This window comes from Fringilla coelebs, assembly GCF_963513975.1.
Source record: "Fringilla coelebs genome assembly, chromosome: 15".
Lineage (NCBI taxonomy): Eukaryota > Metazoa > Chordata > Aves > Passeriformes > Fringillidae > Fringilla > Fringilla coelebs.
In genome coordinates, this window is record NC_140041.1 from 5,245,570 (window position 1) to 5,265,786 (window position 20,217).

A 20,217-nucleotide genomic window follows, 5' to 3' on the forward strand; every position below is an offset into this window, starting at 1 on the left:
AAGTTCTGCCTGTAGTGACCTCATCATGCAGACGATTATGGGATGCTGTAGCCAAACACTTGTGATGACACCATGAACTTGGAATGGGCATATCAGTCCCTCAGGCTCCTGTCAGTCATGTGAATCACATCTTTATGCTCACGAGCCCCCTTGGATATTGTCTGACATTGCAATCTTCAGTAAATTACCCTGCCACTGCCAATCTCACCGTTATCTCACAAACAATCAAGCAGGCAATCAAACTGCTCTGAATTGCCAGTTCAGGACCTGGGGGGCTGCAAACATCTCCATTCAACAGCAGGGAAAAACCTGCCTGTGATTCCTTCCATGTAGGAAGGTTTTGCTGCAGGTCTGTGAAGTCAGACTCAGATGTTCTCAGATGCATCTTAAAACAATATTTAGAAAAGATAGGCATAGAGCATAACACAATTTCCTTTTTCTAACATTATTACTTATATGGCTATATTCCCCTGTAGTAATTTATCCTCAGATGGCAAGATTCAGGATTTAGGATATTTTCACATCATGTGAACTAGCTGATCCAGCTTGTTGCAACAGCAGCAGTGAGCTCTGGGTCTGTTCAGCACACACAGCCAGGCCCTGGGCACTGCTGCTCAGTATCAAAGGCTCAGACACCCCTGTGCTGCTCACATCCACAGCTGCTGCTCTTATTGACTTTGCTGCTCTGAAATCTCTGCCTCCATGCATGAAAGAGTAGTGGTTACTGTCACAATATATCTGCTTTTAGCCCACATTTGCCTGATTTGCTATCTGGACTGTTATCACAGAATGGCTGAGATTGGTAAGGACCTCTGGAGGTGATCAGGTCTGGCCCCTGCTCAAGCAAGATTACCAGATGCAGGTTGCCCACACAGCTTTTGAAATTTCTTCTAGGATGGAAACTCCACAGCCTCACTGGGCACCCTGCTCTAGTGCTCAGTCACTGGACAAAGAAGTGACACAAGTGACATTTGTGCCTGGGGTTGTTCCTTGCACTTCATGAGGTTCATTTGTGCAGGACCTTGCACTTCATGAGGTTCCTCTCAGCCCATTTCCCCAGCCATATTGTACTGTTATATATGAAGTAAATTGTTACAGAATCATTTATTTGCATTAGACTCAGCTGATTAAAACCAGAGTTAGAAAAAAAGTACCTTCTGTAAAAGAAAATTCTGCTATTACCATACATTTTAATTAGAATTCAGTACTGTGGGTTTTAATATATATTTCAGAGCTTGTCATCCTCCAAATTTCCTCAGGTATGCTGAATTATTTATATGGTTAATTCAATGACAAACCCTCACCACTTGCCTCACCAAAATATTGCTGCTTTTCATGGCACACACAGCTGAGTTTCAAGTGGGCAGTGACCTCTCTGATACTTTGCATGCTAAAGAGAGGAGACTGGAGAGGGAGCTGAGATGGTGCTGAACCTCCTCCAACAATTTGAGACCAACACAAGTCCTGACTTGGCCTTAACTGACATGAAAGAAATAGGAAATTTTGATCTGATTTAACCTGGCAGCACAGGATTAGCTCTCCATTGCTGTTCGTGGTTTTTCTGAATTCTCAAATCTTTTCAGAAATGAAGCAAGTGGCATGGTATCCCTCTTGAAGAGTTCACTTAGCTAATGGAGCCACACAATTCTCAACTTTTTGTGAACTGTTCCACAAGCTTTTTGGCAGACTTCACTGCACAGCACAGAGAAAACTTCAAAGAAATACTTGAAAGTAGATTAACCTACTCATGCATGTCATATTTATGACTGCTTTATTATTGTGTTCCTCTTGACCACCATTAGAAGGACTAAAAAAGCTCTCAAGAGGAACAGTGATGTATTTTTATCACATTACTGTTCTAATGTATTTAGAACCTTTCAGCATCAGTGCTCCAGCATCATTGGATATATTTCTCACCATGTCCAGGTTACTGGATTGCAGAAGTGGAAAGGCGCTACACCTTTCTACAAAAAGCTGATGCTTGAGCTATTGGGGTTTTTAAATCCCAATGAGTAAATTATCTACAGTTTCCACACTTCTTCCAATACCTGCAGGTTGTGCTTCAGGTTCAGTTCACAATGCACATCAGAATGAGTGAACTTTGACCTGACATCCAACTTGCTGAGCCAATGCTTTCTGTAGCCAGCAGGAGACAATTATTCTTCCAACCCAAAACTCCTGAGCCCACGCTCAGCAGAGGGCATCCTTACACTTCACTAGCTGCAGGAGCTGGGGACTTTCAGAGCCTAATTCCTGGAAATTTTTCTTTTTCCAATAAACATTTCAGACTGATGATTAAAATGGAGGTGGGGAGGGGGGGGAACAGCAGCTACTACAAACCCTGAGGGCAAAAGGGTCTTTGATCACTCTAAGGGCAAATTAGTTAATTTATCATGAACCGATTTTAATTATGTGCAGTATTAATATACCCAAGGTGAAAGAATTAGAGATGCTCTATCAGATTATCAAAAGAGTAGGCCTTCTCTGCCAGCACAGAAATATATTAATTGAGCTCTAAAACTGCATGCAAAACTGTTTCCACAGGCAGGCTATGCCACAGCCCAGTATATCTTATTACCAGGAAGTTTATCTAATATTTAACCCAATTTTTCACACTTTTGTAGCTTGATCTAATTACTGTTATCTATATTGGCATGTATCATTCAAAATAATTCCTCAGAAGCTCCTGGTGCTCACAAGAAAGGGAATGCTTCTATTCCTGCTCCAGCCCTGTAAAGACTCCCTGTAAACCATCAGGATATTCATTATAACACGGGCTTTTGTATCTAACTGTGAGCACAACAGACTATTTTTGTAACCCAAACTGACTTTCAGGACAAGCTGGATTTTAAATCCCAAGTTGTGGCAAAGTAGAATGAACCTGGAGATTGGTTGTGCCTTTGAATACCCAAAAACCTTCCCAATGAGGTTTTAAAGTACCCTGGAGGATGAGAGTGCTGAAGCACCCACCCCACTCCCCTGTGCTGCTGGAGCTCTGGCAGGCAGGAAAAGCCTCATTCCTGAGAGCAGCAGCTGCAGGAACCCGCTGCAGGGGCAGCTCCAGAACCTGTGGAGAATTGAGGCTCCGACTCCAAACCACTCCTTGCTCAGAGCCAGGCTGACCCAAAGGGCTGCAAGGTGAGAGCAACCTAGAAAAACAATGTTTGCCCAGCTCCAGCATACATGGACACCTACAGGGATGCTGGTGCCTTTTCCCACCATGGAATCTGCAGGCTCTGAGCTCCTTGCTTTGCCTTCTGCCCTGCTGTGAGAGTGAGGTATGGCAGACCACACCCCAAGGGGGACAGGGATAAACTGGTGATGTGTGTGAAGGTGATCAGAGGCTGACATGGTAACACAATCACATAAAAGCACTCTCATTAGCTCTTGTCAAAATTTGAGTGCCTACTTTTGATACTTTTATACCTGAGCCCACGTGACTCCCTCTGGCCCCCATCCACCACAGATTTCAGCTCCTGATTGCATTTAATGTTCCACAACTGACTATTGTACAGGCTCTGGGAAAGGTATTTTCTGTGCCAAGAGTATTCTGGGTATTTATATTGAGAACTTCATAAAATCTTTTGTCTGTGCTGAATTAGAGACCCCTGCTGAGGCAATGCTTGTTGAGGCAAGCTAAATTACATGATTTGCTTTTGTGCTGTGAAATACTTGTATTATCTTAAATGTCACGAGCCTGATGCAGTATCAAGTCACAGGATTTGTAATTTTCTAAAAGCAATTTTTTTCTAAATGTTTATTGCAGGAAGACACTTCGCTTTTCTTTCTATTTTCCTTCTGTCTAATTTCAGAGATGAGTTTTCTGAGACAACTCAAATAAACAGCCTTTCAATCAGTCAAGTGCACTGTCCTGACAGTGAACTTCACTAGAAATGCATTTTTCTTGTGAATTGAAGAGATTTCATACTGGAGCAGCTAGTTGGCTTTCTCTAATTCATTATCTTTAATGTATTGTGCCAAACAGAATTACCACCAACTGTACTTCCTGGTGGGGTTAAAGATATAGAGTAACAAACTGAAGGGCAAAATTTGCCTTCTGAGAGATGCACATCTCTCTTTGGAAAGCCAAGCGGAAAAGAAATTAAAATGTATTTTAAAAAGAATGTGCCACTTTGCATAACAAGTAAGAAATTCCTCATTTCTATTTGGCTTAGTATTCTATACTGCTAGGGGTTGCTTCCTTTCCTTCTCCTACCAATTTTAGTCCAGATAATTACATTGTGAGGAGAAATGTGATCTGGGAAGTGATAGAAGCAGTGATTGCATTGAAGCTTTTTTAAAAATTTATTTCTTTTTAACCTGCCTGCACCTGCCCTCTCCATCCTGATCAAATACGAAACAAACACATTTAGCACAACTTTGCTTATTTCCTGTTTTTCTTTCTCTGAGATTACTTAATTTAACTCTCTAGCCAATAAAAACTACAAAAATGAATAAATTTGAACAGATGCAAAAGGTGGGAGAAAAGAGAAAGAAGGAAAAGCCTAGAAAGAACAGTCCCAGTGGGCAATATGGGCTTGTGCCAAGGCTGTCTCTGAAGAGGCAGGATTCTTAAATCTCTCTCCCAAATTATCCCAAACACTCAGGACAAAGATTCCTCAAATGTGATGGATATCTACTGCAGCCAACATTTACTGAAACTCCACTTTAGGAAAGACGTCTGAGTTTTGCTGTGTATCCCACTGGCTCATGCAGCTGGAAGTGCTGCAAAGTCTAAGGTGAAATTTAGTTAAACAGAAGTAATTTAAGGAGACTAAAAACATTTTTCTATTTAGGAACATGCAAATTATTATAAAATATTTACTGCAAAATGATGGCTATAAACAGCCACAGTAGTGATTTCCTTGTGCAATATGCCAAAAGAAACAGGAATGTAAAAAGTAGCATATCCTCTCCCATTCCTCAAAATACCATCAGAAAGGCCTTAATTTCCTAAAATAAAGCCACGGGGCATTAAATGGGTTATACACGTCTATTAGGGGGATTATATATTGTAATCACAATTACAGGTCTTAAAATAAAGCTATTTCTAATCCCTCCAAAAGATGCTTAAAAATGATTAGATTACTGAGGGACTGATTAAGGGAAGATATTAGCTTTAGAAGCAGCCACAGTGAGTAAATTATGTAATCCAAACATGGTTTGGAAAACAGAAGCACTTTCCAGTTTAGAGAGATGTTAAAAGTGAGTCCATGCCAGAATCCCCTTACTTTTCACTTAGGCTTTGTCCTTACAGAGAAATGAAAAAACAAACAAACAAAAAACAAATCCAACCAAAAAAAAAAAAAACCCAGAAAAAAAAAAAACCAAAAGAAAAACAAAACAAAACCAAAAAAGATAAATAAGAGACTTTCAATTTTTTCCAGCAAAGTAGCCTGTGCACCATAGTAACCCTAAACATGTTCATTATGAATCACAGAACCACAGGCTGGTTTGGGTTGGAAGGGACCTTAAAGCTCATCCAGGGCCAGCCCTGCCATGGGCAGGGACACCTTCCACTGTCCCAGGTTGCTCCAAGCCCCTCCAAACTGACCTTAGTCACTTCCAGCCCATATCTTGATCTGACACGTGATGGTGAGGGCAAAAGCAGGTGAAATTCCCAGTGTTACCTCAGATGATTCACCCTGAACAGCCCCAAGAGGAGAAAGCAGCTTTGGAGACTCTCTCCTCTAGCTGCTCTGGAATCACATTTTATTCATGCCAGTAATCCACACTGACATCTCATTTAAAATGAAGATTTGTAAGTCTAAAAGAGAGGGGGACTCATCTGCCTCTTCTAGGAATAAACCAACGAAAGGACATTAATCTAAAATGGAAAGAAAATATTAAGTATAATCTTTCATTTTTCTCTTTTTGAACTATGGTATGGAGTTTGCATTGTGGCAGATAATAAGACAAAGCAGGACAAATGGGAAACCCTCTGGAGTTAGTGGCAATGCTCTCCTTGACATGCATAAAATGAAGACTTGGCCCAAGGCATTTGAATCTGATTGTGAGATACAATTGCAATAAGAATGGCTGAACAGGGAAAAAGCTCCAAAATATGTTAAATCTGCTGCCACAGAAGATAGAAAATGATAGTTCCCTTTTGGTGACATGCTGAAGGAATTGTATTTTAACAATACGCAGGGATGGACAGAAAGGAAGGAGGCTCAACTGTCCAGAAAAGACTTTATTTAGGAAAAAGGAAAAAAAAAAGTATTTTTAGCTACCCTACTGCCTTCCAAAAGAACAGCTTGTGTGTTCTGTACTACCCCAGAACTACTTGCTTATGTTAACAGAGCAATGTTGGTAATGGAGCAGCAAATGAGTTCAACACTTTGCTGCAAATAAACTCAGCTGAGTTTCAAATGAAAAGAGTGACTGGGAGAAGAGGCAATTTCTTTAACTTCCAATAAACTTGCATTTTATGTGAAACTTGGCATTCTGGTAACTAGCTGGATCTTTACTATTGATTCCCATAGTACACTTTTCAGCTTTGTCTAATGAGAAAACTTAATTTTATCTGTTCCTTTATATAGAGAGTCACAATTACATAAAGGTGCAGCTTGAAGCACAGAACACACACAACCCTTCCAGCCTCTCCATTCCTGCAAACTCCTCTGTGAACACAGAGCTCAGAGCCACGGATTCCTGGCCAGGTGTGCAGAACCAGACATGTACAGAGCAGTGCATCTCAGGCAAAGGCAGGGCTGCACTCTGAGATATTAATCATTAAGGGGTTAACATGATATTGGTGTTTGAGTTTTGTTGTAGTTCTTGTGAATTTGACAAACCAGGAAAATGCCTCTGTCCTCCCAGCACACATGGGACAGAACCCCAGGACATCTCAGAGGAATCTGAACCCCAAAATGGAGCAAACTGCACAAACCACCAAGGCATGGGAGAGACTGAGGGCACTGCATTGGCACAGCCTGAGGGGAGCAGCGTGCAGGAAACACAGCATGGCTCAAAGTGCCTCTGTTTCCTCAGGAATGCATGGAAAGCTTGAGGAGAAACAGCAGCTGAACAGGTGTTGAGCTCCCTTATACAAACATTCAAAGGGAATTAATAAGGACGAACCTATTAAGAGCAGGAATGATCGTGCTGAGCAAAGGGTCAGAAGATGAGAGAATTATTTCCACCTTTATCAAAAAAAAACCCATGTGAAAACAGGGGGGTCAAAGGGACTTCTCAGGTTGTTTGGATCTTGGATCAAGCTTAAATTTTCAAACTATTTACACTCACAAGAACCAGTGACCAGTAACCTCTCTAGAATCTGGAAAAAAATTACTTAAAAAGCAAACACTGAGAACATCTGGAGAGTTCTCCCCTGAGCCTTTCCAGCCTTCAGCTAGACCAACTAATTTTCTTTCAGGTGCTTTAGTATGGCAAACCAAAATCCATGCAACTCACATGATAAGGGAATATACAATTCTGCATTAATTATTAATTCATAATATTATGTATCTGTTGTATGGCAATTCTGTCTGTATTCTTTGCTTCTGATGAGCTCCTGTTTCTCCTCCTTGAATAAGTTTTACAATTCTACAGTTTTTCATCAGGATGAACAGCTGAATAGTGTCACTGGTCATTTTTTCCCCTGCTTGCCTGTCTGTTTCACAAGTGCAAAATAATGTCCAATTTTTCTAATAAGAGTTCCAACCTTTTTCCTTTCTTTGAGGAAATTCTAATAATACATCTGTTTTCAAATTTCCCTTTATAATCTTCAAAGCATGTAAAAACTGCAAACCTAAGCATTTCACCTTTTAGTTTCTTACACTGAATATTAACACAAGTTTAGTGGGTTTTGTTGTATACTTAAAAGCCAATTAATGTTCTCTGGCAGTTAGATTCTGCTTTCTATAATTCAGTAACAGCTATAAAGCAAGTTCTAGTTCCCTGAAACTGAAATAGCTTTTGAACTTCTAAAATACTTTTGTAAGCGCTGAGCATGTGAAACCAAGGATTTTTTTAACAGAGGATTTACAAATTAAAACAAGTTGATGATATTCAGCTGTGGTTAATATCATGTAATCAAAACCAAATACACCTGTTCCTCACTTTGGGACTTACTTAAATTAAAGCACTCAGCTTAATGACAATTTTACTCTTGATACAGCCCAATGTTGCTTTGCAGTTTTAGGAAATACATTTATAAAATATTTATTAATCAGCAAACAGCGGATGTTTTCTTTAGATTAATTATTGGCCAAAGGAAAGGGAAGGAGTCTAAAAGAAAATAGCTGGTTTATAGCAGAGAGCAGAAGCATATGAAAAAGAATCTATGGGACTTTCTAAAGACATTATATTGAAAGGAACAAGAAGTTCCTTTAAATGAAGGAGCAAATTAACCACTCTTCTTTAGAAAGCACAACATCTCAGAACTGCTTTCAGGCCACCATGGAAGGCTCAACAAAACCCAGAAAACATCTTTGAAGGGAAACACAGGACACATCCTATATTTAATAGCCATATGCCTGACACAGGGCAGGGAGAACAGAGCAGGGATGTCAGCCTTGCATGTCACTCAGCCCTGCAGAGCCTGGCATGGGGGCTATGCAGTGTGACAGCAAGGGACAGCCTGGCAGGGGCAGTGCACAGGAGGGACAGACTGGCCGGGGTGGGGGACAGCCTGGCAGGGGCAGTGCACAGCAAGGGACAGCCTGGCAGGGGCAGTGCACAGCAAGGGACATCCTGGCAGGGGCCATGGTGCAGCAAGGGACAGCCTGGCAGGGGTGGGGGACAGCCTGGCAGGGGCAGTGCACAGCAAGCAGAGGACAAGGCCAGCCAGCACGGTGTCCCTGTCGCTGCTGCGAGGGGCGCAGGGCGCTCCGTGCGGGTGCCCCAGCAGCAGCAGCAACAGCATCCCCCGCCCCAGCAGCAGCAGCTCCGCTCCCTCCCGGGCCGGGCTGGCCCCGAGCCGGAGCTCCCTGCGGGTCCAGCACGGCCACAGCCCGCCGTGCTTTGCCGGACAGCGGTGTGACCCCTGCCAGCAGCGGGGACGCTGCCGGACGGTGCCTGCGGGATGCTGGCTCACCTCCCTCGTTGTCCTTGCTGTCGGCACAGGCGGTTTCCATGGCCACGCTGCATCCCGGCCCCCTCCAGCCGCTCTGGCAGACGCACTGCCAGCTGTTCTGGCCCAGCGTGCACCTCCCGTTGCCATTGCACAGGTCCGGACAGCCATCTGCGAGGACAAACGGACAAGGTGAGCCCCGGGCACCCCCTCCCCGCTGCGCTCAGGCCGTGTTACTGTGCAGACAAAAAGGCTCGGTCCTGCCGCCGGCAGGAACGCCTGGTAAAGGAAGGGGACGCCCTGCAGAAATGGGGATCTAGCTCAGCAGCCCTACTGCTGTAACACATGTTTTAGGAACCCTCTGAAGGTCCAGACCTCGACCTGATAGGGATGACAGTCTGCTGACACAAGATCTGTCTCTTATTTTTCCCTCTGTATGTGTGTACACATCTTCTTCAACAAGCTCGTCAATGCTCAGAGGACTTTTTGTACTCAGTCTTGCATTATTCCCCAGAACATGTCTAAACACAAAGTTTAAATAAATAGTTTTATCTATTTGAACAAATTAATTAATACTTTCCTTCATTGATGGTAATTTTAGAACACCTACTTATTTAACACTAAGTTTACTTATATTTTGGTGTCACATCTTACACTTTCTGAAAAAAACATATTAGAAGAGATATCCCCTCAAAGATGAGTGTTTTGAATTGACTAGGAATATGACATGACTTATGGTATAGCAAGAGGCAAATTAGGAACGAAAATATTAATTAGCTAAGCTGCTTACATGTTCTAACAAATGTCCATAGGTGATAGAATACCTCAACTCCTTTCTCCTGTAAGTAAATGCGTTCTCAGGAGACATTACAGTATCTTGCTGAATATTCATTATGAAAAAAGGTAAGAAAACCAAACTGTAGCCTTGGCAAATACAACCAGACCCATCAACTCCCAATCCCCACAAGCACAGCTATTTGTCTGCGGGGTGAGAGAAGATTTGAGGCCTGCAGGCAACCTCTCACAGCCCTCTTTGAGCAGGAGGAAGGCTGTGTTGCCTGACAATAGGTGTGTGATTTTACAAACCTGTTCAGAAAGCCACAGCTCTGAGTTTGTCTCCTCCTGCTCCTCCCAGCTGCCTTGGCTGTAGCCAGGTGAAGTCAGAGAGCAGCTTCTCTGACCCCAGATTCATTCTCACAATGCTGCAGGAGCTTCCCATACAACAAAGTGATACCCCTGGAACTCACGGCTGGTATCACAAGAGGTCAAAGACTATTCAGTTCACGTTAACACAGAAAGCTGTTGGCAGACAGAAACAAGTCCTACAAGTTTTATTTCAATGTTGCTGTGTATTAAAAAAAAAAGCCTCTTTCACTTAAATTTAGGGTTATTTTGCCACTACATATCTTAGCTTAGAAAAAACCCAGTTACTTTTGCAGCACAGGTAATGGATTTTCAAGACATTTAGTTTATCTCTTCCATTTATCAGGTTGTTCGAATGACCAAAATGATAATGTTTGAGGGGAGGCATCACGGTGTAGGACAAATTATTTGTTTTAAATGAAAACCAAACAGTAATTGTGAATATACCCATGTGGTTGGTTTTCTACTGAGGCACCGACAAGAATTAAATCACTGAAGCAGTTTGCCTTGCAGCGTCTGAGCAAAATGAAAACATGAACAGTGGGGAGCTAGCAAAATCCCTGAAAAGTTTTAAGTGCAGCTGGGGATTAATGGACATGACTTTGCGTTTAGAGAAGAGAGGGAAGGCAGCATCAGTGCCACAGACATGGTGTTGCTAGGAAACACGATGCTACCTCCACAGAGCTTATTTAACTGCAGCCTTCCAAAGACAGACCTGGTGTTTGAGTAGCATAAATATCAGAAGGAAGGGAAGGGACAGCAGTACACTACAGTAAGACCTAAGTGCTTGGACAATAATGTCTTCCTTAAAAGATCTATTTAGTTAATGATGAATTAGCTTTGAAACAGCTTTAAGTAATGGACAACTAATTAGGTGGTTTGCATGGTTATGTCTCTGCACATGCCTATGTGCATATATGGATTTCTGGTTTTGCCTTTCTTCAAGCAAGTATCCATATAGCATTCTAGTCTGTTAGACCACCCTAAAAACAGAGGTCCATTATGATGCAGTAATAACAGTTTTCTCCTAAAAAAGGCTTATATTTAGGAATTGCACTGCCTATCTGTGTTTAAATCTTCCTACTGGTGCATGTGAGCAGAGATTATTACTGATTAACATCAGCACACAGAGGATTTCCACATATCTCGTGGGCTTGGTGGCCATCTAGGGGTTTGGAGAGTGGACAAGGTGACAAAAAGCCTGCCTGAGGAGCCTTCAGAGCCCAGGCTCAGTGGCACAGCTGCACAGATGGCCTCTGCTGGCCAGGCTCACTGCAGGCAGCACACCCAGCTCTGCCTGCTTTGGCAGAGCCTGCCGGCATTCTGCAGCCACACTCAGCAGTGTGCTGCCTCCTGCCTGGCTGGGGAGTTCTCCCAGAGCCAGGCAGCCACAGTCACACAGGGAAGGGCTATCAGCATCTCATCTCAAGAAGCAATCCAGCGTGGGATGGAGCTCTCAGTCACCGCACAGCAAAGGGCCCTTGGTGCTAAGCAGACAGGTTGCTATTCCTGGTGTGCAGAGAAATTCTCCTCATCTTTTCCATTACAGCATGCTTAATGGAAAATGTCAAGAAGCAAGGTTAAAAAAGAAGAAAGTGCTTGTTTAAAGTGCTAGATTGACAACCTATTTATTCACAGAACAGGCAGAGTACAGGCAACAGCAGTTCGAGTGTCTCACACTTTTCTAGCTGCTGCTGAAGGTGAAACACTAATGCAGCCTCCCTCCTCTCTATCTCCAGCTTGCCCGTGGAATTGGAAGCTGAACTTTACTACAAATACATATGAATTCACAATTAAAACAACAAGAAAGATTTCAGAAAGATTTTCCAGTGTTGCATCAGGAATCTATGATGAGCATATGAGAGATATCAGAAAGCAAACACCATGATATGGACTGTGCTTGGTTCAAAAATGGAGGGTGCTGGATATGTTTACAAGAGAATACTCCCAGTTTTCATCTACAGTGAAATTATTCTGAGATTAAATTGTATGGTGATTAGTTCATTTTTGAACTCAACAAATTGATTTCCATCATCTAGGCAGTACACCAAGAATTATAATCCAATTTTGGATAAATTCTGCACAGATTTCCTTTTTACTCTGGTATTCCCAAACTTCAGGTATACAAGAACACATGTCCAGCTTCCCACATATATGGATTTTCCCTTGCAGAAACTACTTTAAACTCCAAAACAAACATTTTAAGTAAACTAAACCATAAATCTGCCCAAACAATTTGTGGTTTCAGTCAGAATCATCAGAACTCCCACTTATGGTGGGGCAAATCTTTCTGCAAAAAAAAAGGAAGGGAAAGGGCAGCCAGGGAAAGAGAAGTTAGAGAAACCTTTCTCTTTACAAGTTTCCAAACTCTGATGGAAGAGGTAGCCTCTCAGTATAATGAAAAGGAGAAAAAAAGAATAGGAAAGATGAAGGAGAAAAAAAAAATCTAAGTGGTATCTCAGAGTCACTTAGAGAAAAGCATTATGCTTTTAGCCTCTGCTCACTTTGTACACGGAAAAATAGAAGTAAATCAAGAGCTTGTGTCTTTTGAGTCCTTCTGATCCTGTGCCATCAGCCATTTATTCTCCAGAGAGCATCTCCCAGCAGAGTGGGCTCCCAGCAGCTCTGCCCATTCAGGGCACATGTGCACAGCTACATCTGCAATGTGATATCTCGTGTTTATCTTTCCACATGACCTCATTTCACACACCCTGATCCAAAGCCTGCTGGCACTCTCTGGAGCCTTTCCAGTGACTTCAGCTGGGGCTGGAGCAGGAGGTCCCGTGGGTGAAGAAGCACTGCAGAGAAGAGTCTGTTCTACACACAGTGCTTCCTCACTCACAGGGTGCACATGAGTTTCAAGGGGAACATTTAAATTACATTTCAATCCTCATCTTCTCATTAAAGCTGTTAACTACAGAACTGGAGCAAATAAAAGTAGTCTGGGATATGATGGTACCTAAAGAATTTAGAGAAATGACATAAAAGCAGTAATGACAATAGCCTGTTTAATTTGGATTTTAGAGGATAATCACTGTTTCCATATTTTCTGTTCATTCCTTCAGTGAGCTGCTGGTATGCCTACAGCTATCTAATAATAAATGAGGTACACAGAATGAGGTACCTAGCAACATTGAAAATAAAATCATGCTTTTTATTTGCTATTGTTATTTTTTAATCCTTCAATTCCAAAGCCTTCAGGGCTTAGTTAAAGCCAAAGAAAGGGCATACAAATAAAAATGACACAGTGTTATGGGAGGCACAGGCACAAGTCATTTTCTACAGAGTAATACTTCAACTGAAATAAACTCAAACCCCAAACACGGAATGAAACACATGTCAATGAACCAGAGTGTTGGTTGAGTGGGAGGTGAGGCCCTGTGAGTGAGTTTTGACAGTTCCAGAACAGGCTGGAGCCGTGCAGAGGCACCAGCCCAGGGCTCTGAGGCAGGGCAGTGACACTGATTGACAAATTGCTGAGAATGAAGCCAGGCTCAGTGCAGCACAGAGCCCAGTGCCACAGCAGAGCTTCCAGAGAGGGCTCAGACACAGCAGAGCCTCTCCCTGGCACTCAAGGGTTTGTTTGTCACCAGCATGCTCTCACTGGCTGCCTTGCTCCTTCTTATTTATTTAGGGAAAACATTTAGTTTAAAACTACTCAGCAGCCTAAGTATTTCTTTAAGCTACACATCAAAGAAAGAAATAAAGAATAAATATCTACTTGCAGATGTGCTGTGCAGATGAATACATGCCTGAGTTAGAACTACAGACTGGCCCAGCTACAATTGTATTTATTGAACTGGCTGAAAAAAATAAGAGAGGCCAAAAGGTATGTTTAAAGAGCCCTAAAATCCTCCACTCCAATACCTCCTATACAGATAAATAATTAGGAATTTTAAGTAAGATTTCTTAAATTGCCTGGGATATGTATTTCATAACATTTCCTGCAATTCCAGTCTTCTACAGATAAGTGCAGGAATTCAGAGAACATCCAAATCTCCAAACAAAACAGAAATAGGAGAAAAAACGTGTGACTGTTCAGAAGAGAAGTAAAGACCACACAAAAGGGATCTGCTGGTATGAAAAAGTCTCAAGTAAAGTCACTTGCATCTTTTTAAAGGAAAAGAACAAAAAGAAGATACAGAGACACACACCAAAAGAGAGGGAAACTGATGTTGCAGTAGAGGACACAAAAATTTGAGATTGAAGAAAACCCCAGGGGTACAAGAGCTTCACACCTTGTAAACAAGGGACTGCTGCCAGAATGCTGCCAGAACTTTCCATGTTACCCAACTTCATGTTCAGTGACTCAGGCAAAGGGGCTCCTGTGACTTTGGAGAGACACCCTTGAGGTCTCTCTCCTGTGCACAACCAACAGAGCTCTCTGCCACCAGTTTTGGTGTGACCCCTCCCAGCTGCCAACAGCTGGGCAGGGAAAAGAGGGGGACAGATTGTGCTACACTGTCCTGAGACTAGAGGAAACCAAACAGAAACCAACCAAACATCCAAGTCTGCTCAGAATGCTGAGTACACACACAGAGCTTCGGCTGAGCCCAGAATTTGGGCTCCTGATGCACAGTTTCCAGAAGGAAGGGAGACTGCCTTTAGGGAAGGGCAGCACTGAGGAGCCTCTGCAAAGCTGAAGTCCCAGTGCTCTGTGACAGCCAGGCAGGGCTCTCTCTGCACCCCAAAATTGTTAATGTGAGCACAAAGACACCTCTCCTCCTGCACACAGCTGTGCCCCATGGCTTTACCAGGATCAGGGGATGAGTTCAACTCAGCACCAGCATGAGCAAAGAAGTTATGTGAAATATAAGTTAAGAAACTGCTGCAGCCCAGCCACACAGCTCCTTCCAGAGGCCAAGCAGGTTATTTGCTGAAATTTTGAGCAGAAGCTAAAATTTGACCCCACCAGCACATTTGAGTTAAACAGTGTATTCTTTTCAAGCAAGACTCATATCCAACTCCTATTCATATACCGAATAAAAAGATATATAAAAGATGCAGTAAAAATTTGTATTTAAGATAGCTGGGTCTTTCAAATTAATCTTGCTGTAACAAAATCCATTTAGAATATAATTCCAGGTGAAATTGCATTCATAAAACTACTACCAAAACCATAATCTTTTATTGTATTAATGTTTCTGATATCACATACAAGCACTGGCATCATCCTTTGTAATATGTAATATCCTTTCTGAGAAAGAAGCCTTCTCAAGCTGAATTTATCTCTAAAATAATGTCTATTTAAAGAGTTTTGTGGCAGCATAATGATAAAGTGACCTATCAGACAGGATGTGTAAATTCAGTCAATTGAAGGGTAACATGCAAAACACTGACTTCATGTTTGAAAGAATAGCTAACCTAATTACAATGTAATTACAATGTAAACTACACTTAATGTAATTTAGGATTTTTGTAGGAAGACATTCTCAGTTCAGTCATTAGCTTCAAAATACTTTTTTACTTCATAAATCCTCCACATATTGCATAGAGAAGGAATTAATTCCTCCCCTCCTTAGATCAGAACCTCCAAATAAGATAAAAAATAAAAATCATGTTACACTCTTTTTCTCCAAATGCTAATTGCATTTCTTTGACCATAACTCCTTTACTGTACAAAAAAACTTTACCAAATTGAGGAGTTTAAGTCAATCAAAATGCCCAGTAAGCCAAGCTAGCATTTAGAGTGACCAAACAGAACTGCTCCCCTTCTGTCAGTGCTACTTAACAGTAGTTTTCATCAGTATTTCAAATTCAATTTGTATTCAGTAATGTGAGGGAGTGGGATTTGTGCACACACATGGATACACAAGCAGGGAGCTGCAGTGAGAACAAGCAGATGTTATAGAACAAGCAGATGTTATAAACTGCTTAAGCATCTCAATACACTGCAGAAGATGCACAGCACTGAGGGGGGATTGAAAGGAGACTGCCCCAAAATCTCTGGGCCTGAGTCTGGTGCCTGACCTCAAAACCACCCCACTTTGAAGGAGAGCTTGGACCAGTTGACCTGCTGACATCCCTCCTAAACTGAATTATCTACCATCCCTTGGGTTTTAGAGCTTTATATTTCATAATTCTCAGGGCAGGGAATCCCAGTTTTCTCAGGCACTATTAAAATATAATTGCTTGCTATTCATTAGGTATTAATGCCTGCATAGAATTTATAATTTAGCAATTAACTTTCAGGTATGCAAATGCTGATCCCGTGTAAGTGTGCAGGTTATCTCTAACAGAAGAATAAATATGAGCCTTAACAGAAGCAGGCAGTTTCCTCTATTCCTGTGTGGCAGATTAGTAACTTCTGTCCCTCAAATTTGGTAGAGAACTTTGGAATCCCTTCAGGATAAAAAACACTACTTAGACGTGTGCATTATATTTTGCAGCTGATCTTCTTAAAGTATTAATCACATGGATTCCATTAAATGGCTGCACACTGCATGGGTTTGGATTTCAGAGTTCCAACATTCCAGTTGTCCAAAAGAAAAACCCAAAGACAGTGCCAGAGAAAAATCCAGAAGTTTTTAGGAAGTTTTGTGGAACAGTTTGGAATGAAAAATAGTAGCAATGCACTAAATGTTTTATGCCTTCTGGCTTGCAGCAATCCTAAATCTTTGTGACATTAAAATATGACTACAAGTGGCCAAAAATAATGGGTATTTGAATATTAAAATAAATATATCTCACATGTCTGTTAAGGCTAGAATTTATGGAGTTTGAATATAAACAAATATAAAGTATGAAATAATGCTCATGACCTAGGAGCAGTATTCCACCACATGGGCAATGTATGCAAAACAAATTAAAATAGATAAGCAATGTATTCTGAGTTATGTGAGTGTTTGTGTATGCTGAGTTGTTTGGCAGATATAGGATAGAGGATGAATATTTCAGTACATAAAGTATACTTTATAAACATCCCTTTAATTCTAAAGTGCAAGGCACCATTCTGCACCCCTTGTCAATATACATAAGCCTCACGAATATCATACTATTTTCCAATTCTTATATCTACCAACTGCACAAATAACTAATCAAAGCTACAGAAATAAAAATGTTGTGCTCACAAATGAACCAGTATAAATCCTGCATGCATAAAACATATAAAATGCATAAAATTTTTCTGTTCCTTTTTTTATCTGTTTACGTGGCAAAGGAAGAAACATCCTAATCCTTCAGATCTAGCCATTTGCTTTGATATTTAAACACTAAATAAATCTGTGAAAGTGATTTTGATCTACAAGGGAGCTCATCTTCTCCATCTCACCCCCAAGAAAGCCAAGAGTATTTAATCTGCACTTGGAAGAAATGTGGAAGACAAACGAGCTCTTTAAGCTCTGCTTGCTTTACATTAAACATATTTACTACCAGGCAACCGATGGCTCTGCTCCTCCCCTCGCCTCACCAGAAGTGTCCTTAATTCTCTGGAACGAATACTTAAGTCTTTCTGCTGCTGGGCAGAGCATTTATTTTCCATTTCTCTCTAGAAGCCACCAGAAGCACCAATGATACTTTTAATTTGTTTGCCTTGCATCTATATTTGACAGTTTTTAAGCCATCCCAGGGCAGGCAGGTTGTCACTTCTTCCACTGGGACTGTTTGCCAGGAGCACTTAGGAAGGGAAACACAAGGTAAGGGAGTGAGAGATGAAGCCAAGAAATCTGAGACCACTCTGCCCCAGCTCCAATAGGATTGTGTGACCAGGACAATCAGTATATTGAATTAATAAACTCCATCCACTGATTCATGTCAAGCAAAAAAGTGCAGAGCTATGTATTGTCAGGATATTTGCTTTAGTTTAAGAAGTCCAACAAAACAAGGGAAAGCAGAAACAAAGATCAGTTAAAAGGAATTTCCAATAACAAATAATAACAAAAAGAAAAATAAAGATAGTAATAATAGTAATAATAGTAATAATAGTAATAATAATAATGGTAATAAAAGAAAATCTCTAGTCAATGCAAGAGACATCTAAAAGACAATTTTCTACAGTTCTGTGTAATTAACCCTCTCTTTGCAATCCTGAGAACACGTGAGTATCTCGTAGTATCTGTAAACATAACAAACAGGTGTCAAAGAAATTTTTTCTTTTCTATCCAGGTTATCACTTAGAACAGTTCCAGGGGAGAGGTAACAGAATATAAGACTTCCCTGAAGAGCAGCATTATTGATCCTCAGTGTTGAAATAAAACCAGAATTTGGGTTACCCCACTCTGCCTGTTTCCCATAATTTCAGTGGGGTATGGTGTTACTGTCCCTTGTTTTTAGCTCATCTGCCTGCACATTTCAAGGAGCCTGTTGGAACCATATTAATGAGGCTTTCCTTTAGCTAATGGCCATTTGTTCAGAGCTGTGAACCTGAGCAGAGTGCAGCCCTTTCCCACTGCTCAGCACCAGGACAAACCTGCTGGGCTCAGGCTGCAGAGCAGTTCCAGCAGGTTCCACTGGTGTGCCACCAGCAGCTGCCAAGGTGACACCAGAATGTTCCTCCCCAAGGCTTAGTGCAGTTTGGCTCTGTGAGATCTCACAGATCACAATCCAGCAAAGAGAACCTGGGGACAGCTCTGGCTTTCAGGGTAAACATGTATGTGGGAATATCCTTAATCAAGCACAGTGCATATCCAATTTACTCTAATAACTGCTGTAAGCACTCAGGAAGTTTCTGCAAAAATCCTTTTTAATGGTGTCACTCACTGGAAAAGCTCTCCTGCAGTTTAGTGACACAGCCTGGCTCCTCAAGGCACAGATCTGTCAGCACTGGACTTGTATATGGGTTCTCCAGCATGCTCACCTGCTTCTCCCTCTGGAGTAAACCCCTTACCAACTGTAATTATTTCCTAGGCTGGGCTCAAGTTACCTAATTCAAGTAAGGGATCAGTAGCAGTAGCCCTGTGGAAGTTCATCTTTAATAAACCTGTAATCTTTAGTCATAGGACAAAAATTCAGAAGCAATACTGATGAGAACTGACATTTTCCTTTTCAGTTCACTGTCATTTATTCACTTTTGAGTGACATCCCTCCTCGCATTTCATTACGTTTTTATCTCAAGCATTAAAATACAGCAAATAAATAATTAAGATCTTGGGACATATTCTGCAAATAACTTCATTAAATCTCCCTTTTAGTATCAATGGGAATTTCATTTCATAAATCAGAAACCTCATATACAACTTACTAGGAATTTTTAAAACTGCAGTGTTTAATATCAGAATTTCTGACAAAAATCCTTAATAAGTAGGGGAAACTGTAACTATAAAAGTTGAGTAAATAGATGCAGTCTTCAATGGAAGGCACACATGTTAAATCCCCCCAGTTCTGCTGAATAAATATTTCCCTTTACAAAGCATCTCATACTTTAAAATTTTAATGCAGTAAAAGCTTTTAAATTAGTTAATGAGGATCTTAGGAATTTCATGGTAACTGGAAACACAAATACTGGTCAAAGATGACAGATTTTACTTAGCATATTCTTTGTGTATGGAAGATTGAAAGATTAAAAGGAATGGGGATATAATTAGATTGGAATAAACATTGTCCGAATTGTATTTTAAAAAACCCCAACTTTCATGTGGAATGGAAATATTAACAAATTTAGGAGACTTTTCAGTGTATCCAAAAAGTCTGCTGGGTGATATTTCATTGCTAATTAACCCTTTTGATCAAGTATATGAAGCACTGTTTATAATTAAGGGTGGGTCTGAGTGATTTTAATTCACTTTTTTATTCAGCACACAAGCAATCAAAATTGTTATGGAATATATAACAAAATATTCCAATGAAAACTCTGCCAGCGTCCATTCAGCCTTCACAAACAGGGTGACCTTGACCTTGATGCCCTGTTCTCTAAATATGGCAGGCTTTCTCCATTCTAAATCAATATTTCTGACTTATTTTGGAAAAAAAAGAAGTTTCAAACATTCCCAGGACACACTGAAGATATATATGGATTGGTTCCATGATAAAGAATCAATTAATAATGATCCAAGGGAGACAGGAACAAAAAAGCAGTTTTACCCCTATTCCAAAGCCAATAAAAAGATGAATTGTATCTAAAA

The 20,217-nt window shown here is 41.1% G+C and overlaps 1 protein-coding gene across 6 annotated transcripts in view; it reads right to left on the bottom strand.

Annotated features, from left to right (window-relative positions):
* TENM2 (teneurin transmembrane protein 2) overlaps positions 1-20,217 on the bottom strand; it is a gene marked incomplete at both ends in the record, with an annotated part of 473,693 nt that overhangs the window by 44,743 nt on the left and 408,733 nt on the right. For all 6 annotated transcript variants that reach the window (XM_084215965.1, XM_084215964.1, XM_084215963.1 and 3 more), the window contains one exon: positions 9,041-9,187. In XM_084215965.1, the coding sequence (XP_084072091.1) occupies positions 9,041-9,187 (147 nt within the window). The remainder of the gene's footprint in view (positions 1-9,040; positions 9,188-20,217) is intronic.